This window comes from Salvia miltiorrhiza, chromosome 6, assembly GCF_028751815.1.
Source record: "Salvia miltiorrhiza cultivar Shanhuang (shh) chromosome 6, IMPLAD_Smil_shh, whole genome shotgun sequence".
Taxonomy (NCBI): domain Eukaryota; kingdom Viridiplantae; phylum Streptophyta; class Magnoliopsida; order Lamiales; family Lamiaceae; genus Salvia; species Salvia miltiorrhiza.
In genome coordinates, this window is record NC_080392.1 from 15,925,494 (window position 1) to 15,942,417 (window position 16,924).

At 37.2% G+C, this 16,924-nt stretch overlaps 1 protein-coding gene and 1 non-coding gene across 2 annotated transcripts; one reads left to right on the forward strand and one right to left on the reverse strand.

Annotated features, from left to right (window-relative positions):
- The first annotated feature begins 12,588 nt into the window (after positions 1-12,588).
- Positions 12,589-13,254, forward strand: LOC130990568 (uncharacterized). Its single transcript, XM_057914789.1, has one exon. The coding sequence runs from the start codon at positions 12,589-12,591 to the stop codon at positions 13,252-13,254; it is 666 nt and encodes a 221-aa protein (XP_057770772.1).
- Positions 13,255-16,157: 2,903 nt separating this feature from the next.
- Positions 16,158-16,264, reverse strand: LOC130991126 (small nucleolar RNA R71). Its single transcript, XR_009091088.1, has one exon. It is a non-coding gene; the product is annotated as a small nucleolar RNA R71 (small nucleolar RNA).
- Between the last annotated feature and the right edge of the window lie 660 nt (positions 16,265-16,924).

Below are 16,924 nucleotides of genomic sequence, written 5' to 3' on the forward strand. Positions count from 1 at the left end.
TTTTTTGAAGCTCTCGGGAGATGGGATTTATAGTTGAGGTTGGATTTGTTTGATAATTTAGGGTGATGGATACTAGACCTGCGATATTAGAGGCCCCATATCTTGTTTAGAGACCGATCATATAGTTATTCCATGATTTATTCAAGTTTAAATACCATGATAGGAGATTTGGAGCCTATCATTTTATGTGTCACGGGATAATTTGAATTTGTGAATTTTTTGCAACCCCTTTTCTCTCTCCCACATGTCTCTCTCACTAAGGTCACATTGTTTTGGATAATGACACCAACACTATTTTCAAATAGGGATTTCTGATTTATTTCACGCTTATTAATTTGCATACATCAACTTAGCAGACCAGTCGTCGCCTTCGATTTCGCATTTTTACGTCACATTATAGATATGATATTCGATCAATTATTAATACTATACATGCGTTACAAAACCTACATCACCGAATAATCGGATCTTGGCCAAAAAACAGAATCTTATCTGCATTAATTGGAGCTTGGATTGATCTAAATTTGATTTTGACTGTGTCAATTCAGGCCGCCCAAATCTCTCTTACTACCGAGATGATAGATTTTGTAACACACTTTTACAGTGGAAATAATAGTAATAATAGGTTTCAATTTTGAAATATATATATCGGAAATGAAATAAAGACTTCGCATTTCATACATACATACAATATTGGATTATTCTTTAAACATTTATTAATACATTTTCTGTTGAATTAAAACATTACTCCATATTAAGATTAAATATTGGATTATGAACTCATCCAAATACCCCTTACTCAGTCATGTGCTGCACGGATTAAACATTAACATGGGAAAAAGTGGTGTACAATTTGTGTAGATAACAAACACCAAACCCAGTATTATTAATTAATAATAATAATAATAATAAACTCAAAAGTAAATAAATAGTAACAGTAAGTTTATTTGCGGAATCATATCATATAGGAAGCCCTGGACACCAACATTGAGACTAGGGATGTCAATGCAACCCGAAACCCGTGGGCCGACCCGAATAACCCGACAAAATTAGAGGGTTAGGGTTGAAAAATCGCAACCCGAAAAAACCTCCAGCCCGATTAGCCCGCATCCGACTAACCCGGAACCCGATAGGGCTAGCCCGAAAACCCGATGGGCTAGCCCGGTGGGCTGACGGAATTGTGACTGATGCATCCAGTTACAACTTCTGCTATGTTTAGATCTATGGTATTTGCTTAAATATATATATGTAGCATCATTAAAAAAAAAAGTGAAATTAATTAGTTAGAATATATATGTGTTTGTGTGTGCAATCTCATTAAAAAAAGTGAAATTAATTACGGATTTTTTTGTAGAAATTGATTATTAGTATCTCATTAGTTAGAAATTAATTATTAGTATCTCATTTTAAAGTGATACCAATTTTTTTTTCTGTCAATGAGACGTGTATGGCAAATCCACTAATTATTCAGTAATAATCCAGATTGATTCTAGTGCATTGATACATGTTAAATTTTACTATCTCATTTTAATATAATTTTGTTTATGTAATCTTGAATATCTTATATTTTTGCATTTCATGCTTTGCTATATAATTTATATCTTTAATATCTATGTATATTTTATACATTATACAATATTAGATCATTAGGAATAATAAAATACAAATGATAATTTTATTTTTACACCTTTAACCTGATTAGCCCAATGGGCTAGCCCGAAACCCGAAAGTTTAGGGTTAGGGTTGAAGATTTACAACCCGAAAAAATCTCCAACCCGATTAGCCCGCACCCGACTAACCCGAAACCCAATAGAGCTAGCCCGAAAATCCGGTGGGCTGGCCCAATTGACATCCCTAATTGAGACAATTCTGAATGATTTCACAATTAAATGCCAATAAATTTTCAGCTTGATGCTTTCCCACTGAAATATAACATACTCCCTCCGTCCCAATAATGAAGACACACTTCATTTGGGCACGGAGATTAAGGAGGGATAGATTAGAGAGTTTAATATAGATTTTGAATGTGTGGACCAAAGAGTTTAATGTTGACTATATTATGCAATTTCTCTCTCAACGCTTTCCTCTCTTTTCTTCTCTCTAATTCGCCGACTGCAGACAGTGGCGATGGTGGTGGTTGTAACGAGGCTGGTGATTTCTTGAGAGGTTTTATGATTATGGAGTCCTGTCAATGTGCAGATGGAAATTAATGGTAAGTGTGACCATATACAAAATTGAAAGACTGAAACCAAATTGAAAGAGAAAATACTTCAATCTCAAAATTTTAAATTTCAAACAAGATTTCAAGAATTTTCAGAAGCCAAAACTACTTAAAAACCTAAACCCAAACATTCAATTTGGGGAAGAGGTTGGATTTCAGGCGAGGAGACGCGAGGCAATGAATCGGGCAAGGTGTCGGTGGTTGAGCCGGCGGGATGTAGGGCTAGGGCTCAGGGCGGTGGTGGTTGTGCGATGGCTGCTGCCATCGAAGAGAGAGAGGACGGAGCCGCGACGGTGGATCTGGTTGAAGAGAGAGGAGAGCCGGCGGCGCAAGCTAGTGGTGTGTTCGGCGGCAGCGTAAGGGAGGGCGTGGGAAGGGCACCGCTGTTATCGCCGGAATTTCTGGTGGTTCAGCAGATCTAGGTGGCCTAGGAAGGGCGCCGCTGTTGTCGGCGGAATTTCTGGGGGAGTCTTCTTGTTGTGAGGGATTGGACGGAGGGGCGACGGTGTTCGGCGATGGCCTTGGCTCGCCGGCGGCGACTTCACCGAGAAGGGGAAGGAGATGGGCGGCGGATTTGGGTGTGTTCCAGAAATGGGGCGGTGGGTTTGGGAGATAATGGGTTAGATAGTTTAGGGTTTCAAGTTTTATAGTGTAATTAGGGTAGGATTAATTAAATGTAATAATACCTTAATTTTTTCCAAAAATAGAATGTGTCTTTATTATTGGGACAACCCAATAAGGAAAGTGTGTCTTCAATAATGGGACGGAGGGAGTAATTCTTAGGGCTAAAATTTTTCTATTTTTGTTGTGTTGCAAGTATAACACTTAAATAGGTTGTTGAACATTAACATTGGTATTTTTTTTTATTTTGTGAAAATAGGTAATAATGCCCACTTTTCATAGAAGTGCAAGTTTAGTCGCACCCATAAATACACTATCATAGTCACTTTTAAGTGTAAAATTAAAAAATTTCCTTCTACTCGAATCAGCTAACATAGCATTTATTGAATATGAAGTTTTTTTACAATTTTATCAGCTGACCTAAAAGAATTCTTTTAATTAGTTTATTAAAAAAAATTACCATGCAAATAAGCTGTCAATTTTTTTGTATGTTCTTAGTTACACGGTCAAATGCTAATAGCTAGGAAACTAAATATGTTTATATTTGCACAGTTGAATCTGCTTATATTATTGAAAAAGTGAATTCACTCCATGAAAAAATTGCAACAATTTTCTTTTTGGTTCGTCCACAAAAAAATTATCACTTCTATTTATACTAACAACTTCACTCACATTATATTAAAACCTATGTCATTCATTATGTGACAATTTTTTTATGGACGGAGAGAGTAATTTTTATTATTATTAGTATTGTACCAGGGCCAGATAAAGAGAAATAAGGACTTGACGCGAAAAAATAATACTAGTTCATTTCATCTTTCTTGCTTTTTCAATATTAAAAGTACTTAATAAATTTTTATAATCAAGATATTTCAACATATCATTTTTAATAGATAATATACTTAATTCATTCAGTCTTAAATAAAATTTTATTAATTTTAATTTTGAAAAACTTCTTACAGTAGAAGCAAATGTTATAGGTATGGTTAATAATATTTTATAAGCAATATATGTTCAGAGAACAAGCAAAATTTTTAATATAATTTAATACTGCTAGAGTATGGATACTCTATGTTGTATTGTCATTATGTAGACGGTATCAGAGACAGCATCAAATCTGTCAGATTTTATAGGATAAGGACAAATCTCCTATTTAAAGTATAATTATTGTATGGATATACTTCTTATCAATCAGATGCCCCACGAATTTATTCAGCACCATATGATTGGACTCTTATTTCTTGAAGAATAATTATCAGATTAATAGATCAAGATCATCCAAGCAGAGTCCTCATCAAGCTAGAACTCTTGTTTCCATCTACGATCAGGAAATGATCAACTTGGGCTACAAGAGAATATTGGAGGCTTGAAGTCTATAAAAGAAGGCCATATCTCGTGAAAGATGGCTGGGGATTTTCGTTCATAACAGCTCTCGCAATGTAGTTGAGAATTTTTTGTTCCTGCTAGGTATCCCCTTTGGTCTAGTACCTTATGTAGTACTGTTCTTGCTACTGTACTTTTTCTTTATACTAGCACAAGAGTATTGTGAGTTATACAATTGAGCGTACATTGTAAAAGAGTTATAAACTCTTATTTATTGTTGGTTCTTATTTCTCAAGGGATTAGGTGGTGTTCGTCGGTGTTCATGCCTAGGAAGTTAGTCGTTGTCTAGCTTTCAATTATTCACCGTTGGTGAGGTTTTGGGAAGATGTAGATGCTAAGTAATTAAGAGAGAGTCTTATTGTGTAAGTCCTTTGACATCTTAATTAACTTCATAGTGGATGATTTTCCCTGGGCGAGGCCCCTGACAAATATGGTTTCCGTACCTCAATTCCACATGATTTGTTGTCATTTCCCTTCATATTTTGCTTGCCAATGCGTGTTTGTACCCTAATGTTGAGTTTTATGAAGATTTGATTCATTGGTGTAATTTTGGAGTGATTTCAGGAAAAATCAAGGATTAATTAGAGGATTTTGAAGACATGTGATTGAAGTACGTCTCGAGAGGAATCCGTGAGCGCAAACAGCGACCAAATCCGAGTTTGGACGATGGAGAACGGAGCAAAACGAGCGGACTGCGCAAGGAGCCCAGGTCCCCGCGGTCACCACCCGCGGCCGCGGGCATGACCGCGGCTTCCTGGGCGTTTTGATACAAATGGCTGATATGAAAAGAGGGGGGAAAATGAGTATTTGGGGGCTGAAATCGCGTCTGGGCCCCACCAAAAACATCAATTCCGTGTTTCACCCGTGGTCACGGTCGTGACCGCGGCGTAGGACCGTGGGGGAGCTTTTGGAGAGCCCTGCGGTCGGGTCCGCGGCTGCGGCCCGGACCGCGGATACAATCTGTATCAAAACGCCCAGGAAGCCGCGGTCATGCCCGCGGCCGCGGGTGGTCACCGCGGGTCCCTGGGCTTCTTGCGCAGTCCGCTTGTTTTGCTCCGTTCTCCCTCATCCGGACTCAAATTTGGTCGCCGTTTGCGCTCACGGATTCCTCTCGAGACGTACTTCAATCTCATGTCTTCAAAATTCTCCAATTAATCCTTGATTTTTCCTGAAATCACTCCAAAGCTACACCAAGGAATCAAATCTTCATGAAACTCAACATTAGGGTACAAAAACGCATTGGCAAGCAAAATATGAAGAAAAATGACAACAAATCATGTGGAATTGAGGTACGAAAATCATGTTTGTCAGCCCCCTAGACGTAGGTTGTTTAACCGAACTGGGTTATCATTCTTGGTGTTCGTTTCAGATATTGTGTTTGTTACTGTTCTTGTTACCCACTTCGTTACAGTATCTCTGCCTAAGTACTCACATTGGTTATTACAACACATCTCACCACATGTTTTATGAATGAGTCATTCTAATATTCTCAACACTCTTAGCTCTGAAAATAAATCAAGTCCATTAATATCTTAATGTTCTTTGATTTTTAGATAATTCTCAAGGTTTGAACATCATCATGTTCTTAGTTCGTCTTCATCTAATATTTTTAAAATGTTAAGATCAAACAAAAATCAAAAACAATTTTATATTCTTTAAATTGTTCAAATTTACTTTCATAGAAATACTCAACTTCAAAAAACTTTTTAGTTGAAAGTGCAATCTCCCTATCATTAGTTTCACCGTATTGTTATTTCTATGAATTTTATGTTTTCACAAAATATGGAATCTATATTCGGTCTCATTAATTAGCTATTTTTCTAGTTGAATTTATAGCAAATTCAAAATAATTTTCTCTATAATTTCTAAGATAAGTAGTAAGGCCTTTTAGTTGGTCAATAGTAACATCAATGTGCATTTCTTTGGATAATAATTTTTAAGGTATTAAAATCAAAATACATATATAAAAAATACTTATATGCTGATTAAACGTGAGCCGTGTTCATAAATAGTGTTCATGGTTGATATGTAGCATATCATTAGCCTATATATACCTTAATTTTCCCCCCTTCATTTTTCTACCTAATTGAACATATATTCATCTTCGTTTACTCGAAGTTCTTTGAATTTTTTGCATTTTTTTTGCGGTTCAGCACTTAAATTTTGTGTTCCTTAATTAGAGATTGGGATTCAAGGAACCCTTTGTTCCATGTTTTGAATTTTATTAATCAAGAAAGTGCATTCTTACCCAACAAATTAAACGATATCTTCTATTTTCTTATCGTATTCCATACATGATGTACATCAAAAGTTTCGGAAATATCTATTATAAAAAATAACTTAGCAAAATCAAGTTCAAATATGAAAGTAATTATATATAGAACAAATAACTCATTTAACAAAAATATGTATATGGCCATTTATCTCATGAAACCCTATGTCGACACGAATCCTACTAGAAAAATATATATAAATAAAAATTTAAAACAGAATAAAATCGTGGCTCCCTTGGTGATCGACAACTTGTTTGGACAAAGCATAATCACCTCTACTTTACAGATCAAAATGATGCATGTACGAGTAGAGAGAGAAGAAAAAGGTGAATAAAATCCTCCTAAGTTGGAATTGATAGCATAACTCTTTGTGATATGATATGATAGGTCTACTTTTTTTTTAAGGGTTATTTGTTGTGTATATATATATATATACGCACATGTATATATAACTAGGTAAAAAGGTTGAAATGTAGCAGAAGATAAGTCTGCAAAATGCATATAAACCAAAAAGTTTGTTTCCTGTAGTTGGACAAGATATGAACATCATGTGCACATATATAGTTGGATCATGTTGTTGTCAAAGGGTGAATTTGTCGTCATATTATACTACTGAGATAAATAAATATAATATTTTTTAATATATATATATATATACATATAGAGAGAATATTTTTTTAAAATCTACAAACAGTGTAAGAATTGAGAATTCGTTCGAACAGTCGCGAACATTCATTGCTCAGATTTCTTTACTTATGTGCTTAGCCCAATCAGATATGCACTTCATTCTTTGGCAAGTAAAACATGTCAGATCTCCCTATAAAAGGTAAGTGGATTTTCGCCATCTTTTTTCCTTCTACTAATGAGCGCGCGCTTTGCCGTTGTACGCCAGGTTTTCCCCCAAAGTCAACATCATATTTCTGCTCAGTTCTTGCTCGAACTCTGACTCGCCACTTTGCCCTTGAACACCGGTTTTTTCCGCTTTGCCCTTTAACACCAACTTTTGGCTCAAAGTCTACGTCACGTCTTTGCTCAGTTCCTGCTCAAAGTTTGGCTCGCCGCTTTGCCCTGGATTCCCTACGATACTTGGTCTAGGCAAAATGAGTACGACTGTTGTGCCCATAAATGATCTCAAATCTTTGCCTCTTTTGCGGAATGCAGCCTGCTTTGTCCAAGATCCTATTCACCTGCAATATTGCTCAAAATGCATCATCCCAAACACAAAAGACACAAAACACATGAAAAAAAGAATCGATCTAGGTCTAAACGACGAACGAAAAATGGGCTCGTCACATTCCAAAACGAGATGAAAGCACCGTTCCCGAAGAGGAAGAAAGCAACACTCCTAAAACCCTAACCATCTAGGGTTTCGGACGAAAAATTTGCATTGTGATTATCGACTACAATTGTTGGTTATTAAAAATTGAATTGTCCAAAGGAATAATGCATTTACAATTTGAGAGTTTACAACATATATTGATTTATTTTCAGAAGTTGATGTGGCTCTTGAGAAAATACACATGAACAAAAATCACTTTCGGAAGGAGGCAAACCACTTTTCCAATATCAACTTTACTTGTCTTTTGCCTAATTTTAAATCGATATTGTAAATCGTATAAATGGTAAAAAAACTATTTTTTTATGCAAGTCTATTAACAAAAAAAAAATGAATAAAAGTGGCGTTATAATATGCAATCAACCCTAACACTAGTTATATATGAGATTTCATTAAATAAAAGTTATCGGATTTTGGAAGTTATCTTGTTTTCCTTTTCGGAAGTTAACAATAATTTTCATTGTCCCCAAATGGACACCAAGCAGTGTGAACTTTTGTAGGGGTGAGCAAAATCGGACCAAAATCGTCGGACCGGACCTAACCGATCGATTTTTTCGTTCCGAACCGGTTTTGGTCCATGTATTAGTCCGATCCGATCCTATTTTCTTGAACCGAAAATAGGATCGGTTTTCGGTTCGGTTTCGGTCCCGGGGAGGCCAAAATCGACGAAAATCGGACCGAACCGAATATATATATATATATAGGAGAGGGCTACAGTAAAAACACTTCTTAAAATATAAATATAAACGTTTTTTAATGTACGAATTTTATCCAATAGGGTTACGAATTCATCCAACATGGTTACGAATTGTGAAAAATAAATTTTTGCTATCTTTGGGATTCGAACCCAGGACCACGAATTCATCCAAAAGGGTTACGAATCAACCGTAGATCTTGATGATCTAAGGGCTGAAAATCATTTATATTTTATACACTTAAGAGTGTTTTTATTCTAGCCCTCCCCTATATATATATATATATATATATATATATATATATTCATATAAAATATTTTTATTAATATATATTTAATAATCGGTTTTGAACCGAACCGGACCGAGAACCGATGGCGGTTTCGGTCCGATTTCGATTCGGTCCTAGGGCTTCAGTTGGTCCGGTTCGGTCCAAAAAATATTGAAAAGTCGGTCCTCGATTTCGTCGGTTCGGTCCGGTCCGGACCGACTGCTCACCCCTAAACTTTTGTCTGTAAACAGTGAGATCTAGGGTTCAAACCTCACCGCTCCCCTCCCCCAAGTAAAAAAAAAAAAAACAAGAATTTTCATTGATTAAAATGTAATCCCTCCGCCCCATTATAAATATCTCATTACTTTTGAACACGAAGATTAAGAAATATGTAATGTGGGTTGTGAAAATTGTTTAAATGTGATTTTAAAGTAGGTATAGAGAAAGGAAGTATGGTGGAAGGCCCATTAAATTATTTATCAAAAAATAAATAAGACATTTATAATGAGATATCCTATTATAAAAATTTAGACATTTGTAACGAGACAAAGGAGTATAAAAAATAAAAGTTAATTAGAAAGTGACAACAAGAAACCAAACTTTTGACAAGGAAATATAAGTAATAAATTAATTACATTTGACTTTGAGAATTTTGAATCATTAATTATATATCCATTTGTCAAGTGAAAATAAATAAATAATTTAAAATGTATATTGATTAACAAATTATAATTAAGAATAGTGTAGTGCACTTGATTTTGAGATTAAACTATACAGTCAAATTGATTGATGAGAGGATCGGAGTAAATTAATTTATTAAAGATACTCAAGTAAGTGGTCGACAAGTATTTAAAGTATTTAATTGAATAATTGAATTCCAAGAGGAAAATAAAATAAAATTAGGCATGTTTAATGTATAATGATATCAATGGACATTAATTAAAATAAATATTCGTAAAGTGAATTTTGTCTAGCAACAAGAATACAAGGGTACTATGATGTTTCATGAGTGTAATTCTATGGACCGGCATTATTATTATTATTAGAAATGTACCCTGATGATTTAGTTTAGACCATCTTATAATATTCGTTTATCCAATTCTTTCGTGGATAGTGGAATATTGCATAAAAATGAAATTTACGAAATAAAAAACGATCATATAAAAATTAAAAAGGATTTTTTTCTTAGGTCACCAGAAATAATAATAATAATAATAATAAGACGGTCATGAATACTAAGAAATATTACATACTAAGCTAGCTAGTGTTTTCTTGTATATAGAATTACTATTTATCAATGTATGCTTAAATTAATATGCCTAACTGGGTCCTCAAGGGTAGGGATGGCAGTGGATCTTGGACCCGGTCCAGATCCGTGGATCCAGATCCGTAAAAATGAATCTGGATCTCAATTTTTTGAACCCGACGGATCTGGATCTCAGTTTTGAAAACGGATCTGGATCTTGAAATTTTAGATCCGGATCCGGCCCAGATCCGACCCAGATCCGACCCGTGGATCCGTTTTATTTTATATATATTTTTTATATTTTATATTTAGTTTACTAATAATATTAACTAAATTAAAAATAATAAATAAATTATATTCAAAAGAATAAAATCTAAAAGTAATTAGATAAAAGTATTTTGTGTTATATTTTTCATGATGGAAATTAGATGTTGTTGATTTTGTGAAAATTTTTTAATTTAATTTAAAAATAACAGATCCATGGATCTGGACCCGTGGACCCGCGGATCTGACGGATCTGGATCTGGATCCAAAATTTTCAGATCCACGGATCTGGATCTAGTATATGAAAACGGATCTGGATCTGGTATTGGCCAGACCCGGTCCAGATCTGGCCTGTTGCCATCCCTACTCAAGGGGACACCAAGTGGTGCGACCTCCTGTGTGTGAACAGTGAGATCCCGAGTTTAAACTCCACTGCTCCCCCTCCCCAACTCCCGCAAGTCAAAAAAAATAAAATAAAATTATAAGGCTTTAATATGCCTAACTGGCTAACCTACAATATTTACTAACTTATAAACCATGCTCGCTTATGATAAGGTAGAGTGGAGTTTTTTGGAAGCTATGATGAGACAGTTTGGGTTTCATGCGTTTTTCATTGATCTTATTATGCGTTGTATCACTATTGTCTCTTTTCGTGTTATTGTCAACGGTTTTCTAGGTGAAGAGTTTGAACCTAGTCGTGGGCTTAGACAAGGCGACCCTCTCTCGCCTTTCCTTTTCTTGATGTGTGCAGAGGCGCTTTCGGGGTTACTCAGGCAGGCCGAAACAAAAAATCTTATTCATGGAGCACGTATCTGCTGCACGGCTCCAAGAATAAGCCATTTGCTTTTTGCAGATGATTGTATTGTGTTCGGGCGAGCAAACTCCATTGATATCGGCACTATTAAAGAGATTCTCATTAAGCCCACGTTTGATTGGATGTTTTTAGACGTTTGGAAAGGGAATCAAGTAATTGAATCCATTACTTGTTGTTTGGTTTGGGTAATGAGATAATCATTGCCCTTACTTGAGGGTAACCCAATCACCCAATTTGTTACCCCTCAAAATAGAGGGGAAACAAAAGAAAGGGAATTCCTTACTAATGTTTCCTTTCCATTGTTAAACCAAACACTCAATAAAAGTAATGGTTATTGTTACCATTCCACTCCTTTATTTGATTCTATTCCCTTTCCATTCCTCTACTTGAACCAAACGAGCACTAAATATGAAGTGGTGTCGGGGCAAAAGGCTAATCTTGACAAGTCTTGCATTAATTTTAGTGGAGGGGTGTCCGATGATGTGCGGAGGGAGTTGGCGAATCATCTTGGGGTTCAATTCCAGGGTACACGTGGATCTTACCTTGGGATTCCGAGTTCAGTGGGCAGGTCGAAGACTGAGATCTTCGAGATACTGGTAGATAGGACTAGGAAAAAACCAAAAGACTGGTAACGAAGATACCTCTCTGGGGCTGGTAAAATGATGCTTATCAAATCTGTTTTACAATCTATACCATCGTACTTGATGAGTTGTTTTGCTATCCCTGATAAGATTTTTCAAAGATTAAATAGTATGGCGGCGAGCTTTTTTTGGGGCCAAAAGAAAGATGAAAGAAGAATTCACTGGAAAAATTGGAAAAATCTCTACATAGCTAAAAAGGACGGTGGATTAGGTTTCTGGGATTTGAAGCAATCAAGCTATGTTGGCTAAGTAGGTTTGACGTTTACTTCAGAATGACTCTTCTCCATTGGCACGATCGTTGAAAGCTCGGTATTTCCCAAGAACAGATATCTTACTAGCTAAAAAAGCCCATAATCCGTCTTTTACGTGGACAAGCTTATTAGTGGGAAGAGATTTGTTAGCTAAGGGAATTGCATGGCGGATTGGCAATGGTGCGAGAGGGCGGGTTGGTTTAGATGCTTGGTTACCAGACGGCAAGGGTGGTTTTCATCCAGCACATGTGGCTCATGGACAAGAAAATTTAAGAGTTAATGAATTATTTATGGAAGATGCTTGTATCTGGAATGTGGAAAAAATGGAGCAGAATATTCTAGGTGATGAGGTATGAAAAATCTTGACTAGTATTGGGATCACTAATACAACTGCGGATAGGGTGTTTTGGCCTCATGGGAAATGTAATTCTTATACAGTCAGGTCTGGCTATTTCTTCTCGGAAGCTCTTCAGCGGCGAAGTGAGGCCTCAAGTTCGGCGGACTACAAGGCTCTTTGGAAATGGATTTGGGGCTTAAATGTTATGCCAAAAGTTAAATTGTTTATGTGGAAGTGCATGGCGTACACTCTACCCACAGCACAAGGGCTAAGGAGCCGATCCATTGAGGTGGACCCGATTTGCCGAAGATGTGGTAAGGATGTGGAAACTCTTGAGCATGCGTTGAGGGACTGCTCGTGGGCAAGATTTTTATGGGAAGTCTCGCCTCTCTGCCTAACCCATTTCGACGGTGATGAGTTGTGGGATATTCCTTCTTGGTTTGAAAAGATTCAGCGCATACCACAGAAGGAACACCATAGTACTTTTGCAAATATTGCTTGGGTGATTTGGTTTGCACGCAATATGTTAACTTTTCAAGAAAGAGAGTTCTCTCATGTGGATTGTTTGCTTATGGCGCAAAGAGCTACATGCACGAAGAGAGTTTGTGAAAGTCCTTCTCGATCTCCCCCTACAAAGCGGGAATGTACAAGAAGGGATCAAGTGAAAGTTTGGAGTGATGTTGCGGTTGAGCTAAATGTTGGGTTAGGTTTTGGTGTCATCATGAAGGATGGTGAAGGCAAGTTTCTGGGTTGTAGACATGGATTCCGGTATGGGATGTTTACAGAAGTGGAGGCGGAGGCGGTTGGAGTTATGGAGGCTTTTAATTTTTATCGTGAAAAAGGAGTGTCGGATGCTATTGTTGAGATGGACTGTCTACCTTTACTGGAAACTGGAGAAACATGAAGAGGATCTCTCTTACTTGGAAAAGTTCATGGACGATATTTATAAAGCGATGGACCAGATGCAACGCGTAGAGATGAGCTGGACGCCGCGTGAAGGAAATGGTATAGCTGATAGTTTACCAAAGTTGGCCCTTAGAAATCGTTTGCAGCCTTTTTCTGCTGATTTTTTTCATGATTGTGTAAACTCTCTTGATTCTTAGTAATGAAGTTCTTATTTGTTCCCTAATATATATACCTATATATATATATATATATATATATATATATATATATATATATAGGGTCGCATTCAATGGCGACCACTCCCTTAGATAAAGAATAAAGACCAAATCAAGGCCATTCATCTCACTCCAATCAACGGTTCATATAATTTCCTGATTTGATTTTTCATGTAATTAAATATTGGTTAATTACATTTATTTAATCCGAAAAATGACAAATATGTCCACTCAAATCTACTGAAATCTGGGATCACGTTGAACAAATTCCAGAAATTCCTCTCTTCCCATTCAAGGACTTGATCCGTCAATGAATATAATAGGTGAACATTAGTATATTCATTTGTTTTCCTACGAACATATCGACGAACATTAGTATGTTCATTTATTTTTCTACGAACATATCGACGAATATTAGTATGTTCATTTGTTTTTATACGAACAAATCGATGAACATGTCAACGAATGACAAACATGATTTTCATACCTCAATTCCACATGATTTGTTGTCATTTCCCTTCATATTTTGCTTGTCAATGCGTGTTTGTACCCTAATGTTGAGTTTTATGAAGATTTGATTCCTTGGTGTAGTTTTGGAGTGATTTCAGGAAAAATCAAGGATTAATTGGAGGATTTTGAAGATATGATATTGAAGTACGCCTCGAGAGAAATCCGTGAACGCAAACGGCAACCAAATCCGAGTCCGGACGAGGGAGAACGGAGCAAAACACGCGGACTGCGCACAGAGCCCAGTACCCCGCGGTCCGGGCCGTGGTCACGGGCCCGACCGCGGGCCTCTGCTCCAAAATTGTCCAGAACGCCAGACGAAAACCGCGGTCCGAGTCGCGGCCGCGGGCCCTCTCCAAAATCTCCCCCACGGTCCTACGCCACGGTCACGTCCGTGACCGTGGGTGAAACACGAAATTGATGTTTTTGGTGGGGCCCAGACGTGATTTCAGCCCCCAAATACCCATTTTTCCCCCTCTTTTCATATCATTCTCATTCCCACACATTTTCATCTTCCCCAACACTCCAATTCCAAACCCTAGCCTCCATTCTCTACCATTTTTCTCTCTTCCACACACAAGAACAACACCAAAATCAAAGAAAGAATGGGAAGACTTGGAAAGGAACTCATCAAGACTACATGATTGAAGATCAAGATTATAGGATTTGTCTATGAATCTCTATCTCTCTATATCTTTATTTATGTTTTCTTATGACTTGAGATTTGCTTTTATTATGAATATGCTTGGCTAAAATCTCTTATCTTAGGGATTAGATTAGATGGATTTGTAATGGATTGATTTCTTTGTTCCATATATATCTTGATTGTGCTTATTGTTATCTTTTCAAGTCCTAGATTTATCTCTTGTATGATTGGTTGGCCACCTTTTGTGCATTTCTAATTTGTGATTTGAATCGGGAGAGGATAATTACAATAGATTAGGAGTTTGATACATATCATCTCAATAAACCGGGAGGTTGAGAGTTGGGTGAGGGCTTATTGATCTTTTGTGCTATTGGGAGTTATAGGTTAGAAATTGACCTGGGACGGCAATTATGACCCGTAATCTACTGTTTTAGTCGTCCGGGAGGGGGCTAAAACTAGTGGGGAGATCGCCCTAGATAAATAGACCATATCAAGATTTATATTGATTTAGATTGAAGTTCATTACGATCCATCGAAATCTAGTCCCTAGGATAACTTTCATTCAAGTCATTCCCCAATTTATTCACTAAGTTTATGTTATTGTTATTTACTTTACTTGCTTTATTTAGTTTTGTTTTAGTTATCAACACCTCTTGAACTTTGGTTGTCTAAATAGATTGAAAACAACTTATTAATAATATTTAGAAGTTTAAATTCACCAATCCTTGTGAAATACGACCTTGCTTCCCTTATATTGCAACTACACCGTATACTTGCGGCGTGGTGAAAATAATTAGCGAACAAGTTTTTGGCGCAGTTGCCGGGGATTAGTTTAGTTTGATTACTTGTGATATTTTGAATCATTGTGCTTAACTACTTTGGACATTTTACTTGCTTTATTTTTATTTTCAATTTTAAGATTTTGTCTTGACTCTTTGTTTCTTTTTGGTTGGTAGGTAGTGTATGAACACACGGTCTAAGGGTGCACCTCTTATACCCATTGACCTTGAGGTTGAAGCATTTTGCCGACACAACAAAGCAAGAGCAAGAAGAGAGAAAGAAATGGAGGGAAACATGATGGAAAATCAAGAATTGATCCTCCAACTCCAAAGACAATTGGAGGCTATGCAAGGGCGTATCAATGAGCAAGAGGCTCGAAGGAATGCACCACCACCGCCACCTATTAGCAATATGTTCCAACCCGTGGTCCAACAAGGGGGAGTGCATGCCCCAAGAATCAATGCCAACAATTTTGAACTCAAGGCGAGTCTCATCAACATGGTGCAACAAAATCAATTTGCCAGTCTTTCTCAAGATGACCCGAATTGACATCTCGGCAATTTCTTGGAGATATGCGATACTATCAAGATAAATGGAGTCCCGGAGGATGCCATTCGACTCCGACTCTTTCCCTTCTCACTAAGGGGCATAGCCAAGACATGGTATCAATCTTTGGAGATTGGTTCCATCACTACATGGGAGAAAATGGCTCAAAAGTTCCTTATCAAGTTCTTCCCTCCAAGTAAGACAATGAAGATGAAGAAGGACATTGTCCAATTTCATCAATTCGATGGAGAGACCTTCTATGAAGCTTGGGAGAGATTCAAAGAGATGATAAGGAAGTGTCCCAACCATGGTTTGGATCAAAACACCATTATTTGCTCATTCTATACCGGGTTTAGTGGTGAGATGCAAAGAGACATGAATGCATCGGCCAATGGAGCATTGTTGGAGAAGAGCCACGAGGAGGCCGCCCACATCATTGAAAATTTAGCCGCAAATAGCTACCAATTTCCGGGGGAGAGGACTATTTTGAAGAAGGTGGCGGCTACAACAAGCTCGGATCCGATAGCTCTTTTGACGGCTCAATTGACCGCTATGAATAGCAAAATTGATGCTATGTCCACATCAAAGCCGGAGCCTATAGTGGAGGAACGAACCAATATTGAGGATGTGAACTACATTAACAATAATCGAGGCTTTGGAAACTTTCATCCTCAACACCAAGGAGGGTATCTAGAGCAAGGGCAATACAATCAAGGATTTCAAACAAATCGCCACCCAAATCTTGCCTATGGTAATCCCAACAACTTCTTGCAACCACCACCCGGATTTTGCGGTAAGCGATGGTATGATCAAGGAAGAGAAGAAACTCAACCTTGAAGAAATTTTAATGAAATTTATGACGGCCACTCAAGCCCACATGACGAGAACCGATGAAAGGTTGGAGGCTCAAGCGACCCAATTGAAAATGTTTGAGATGAAAGTGGGATAAATTGCCGAATCTTTAAGCAATCAAC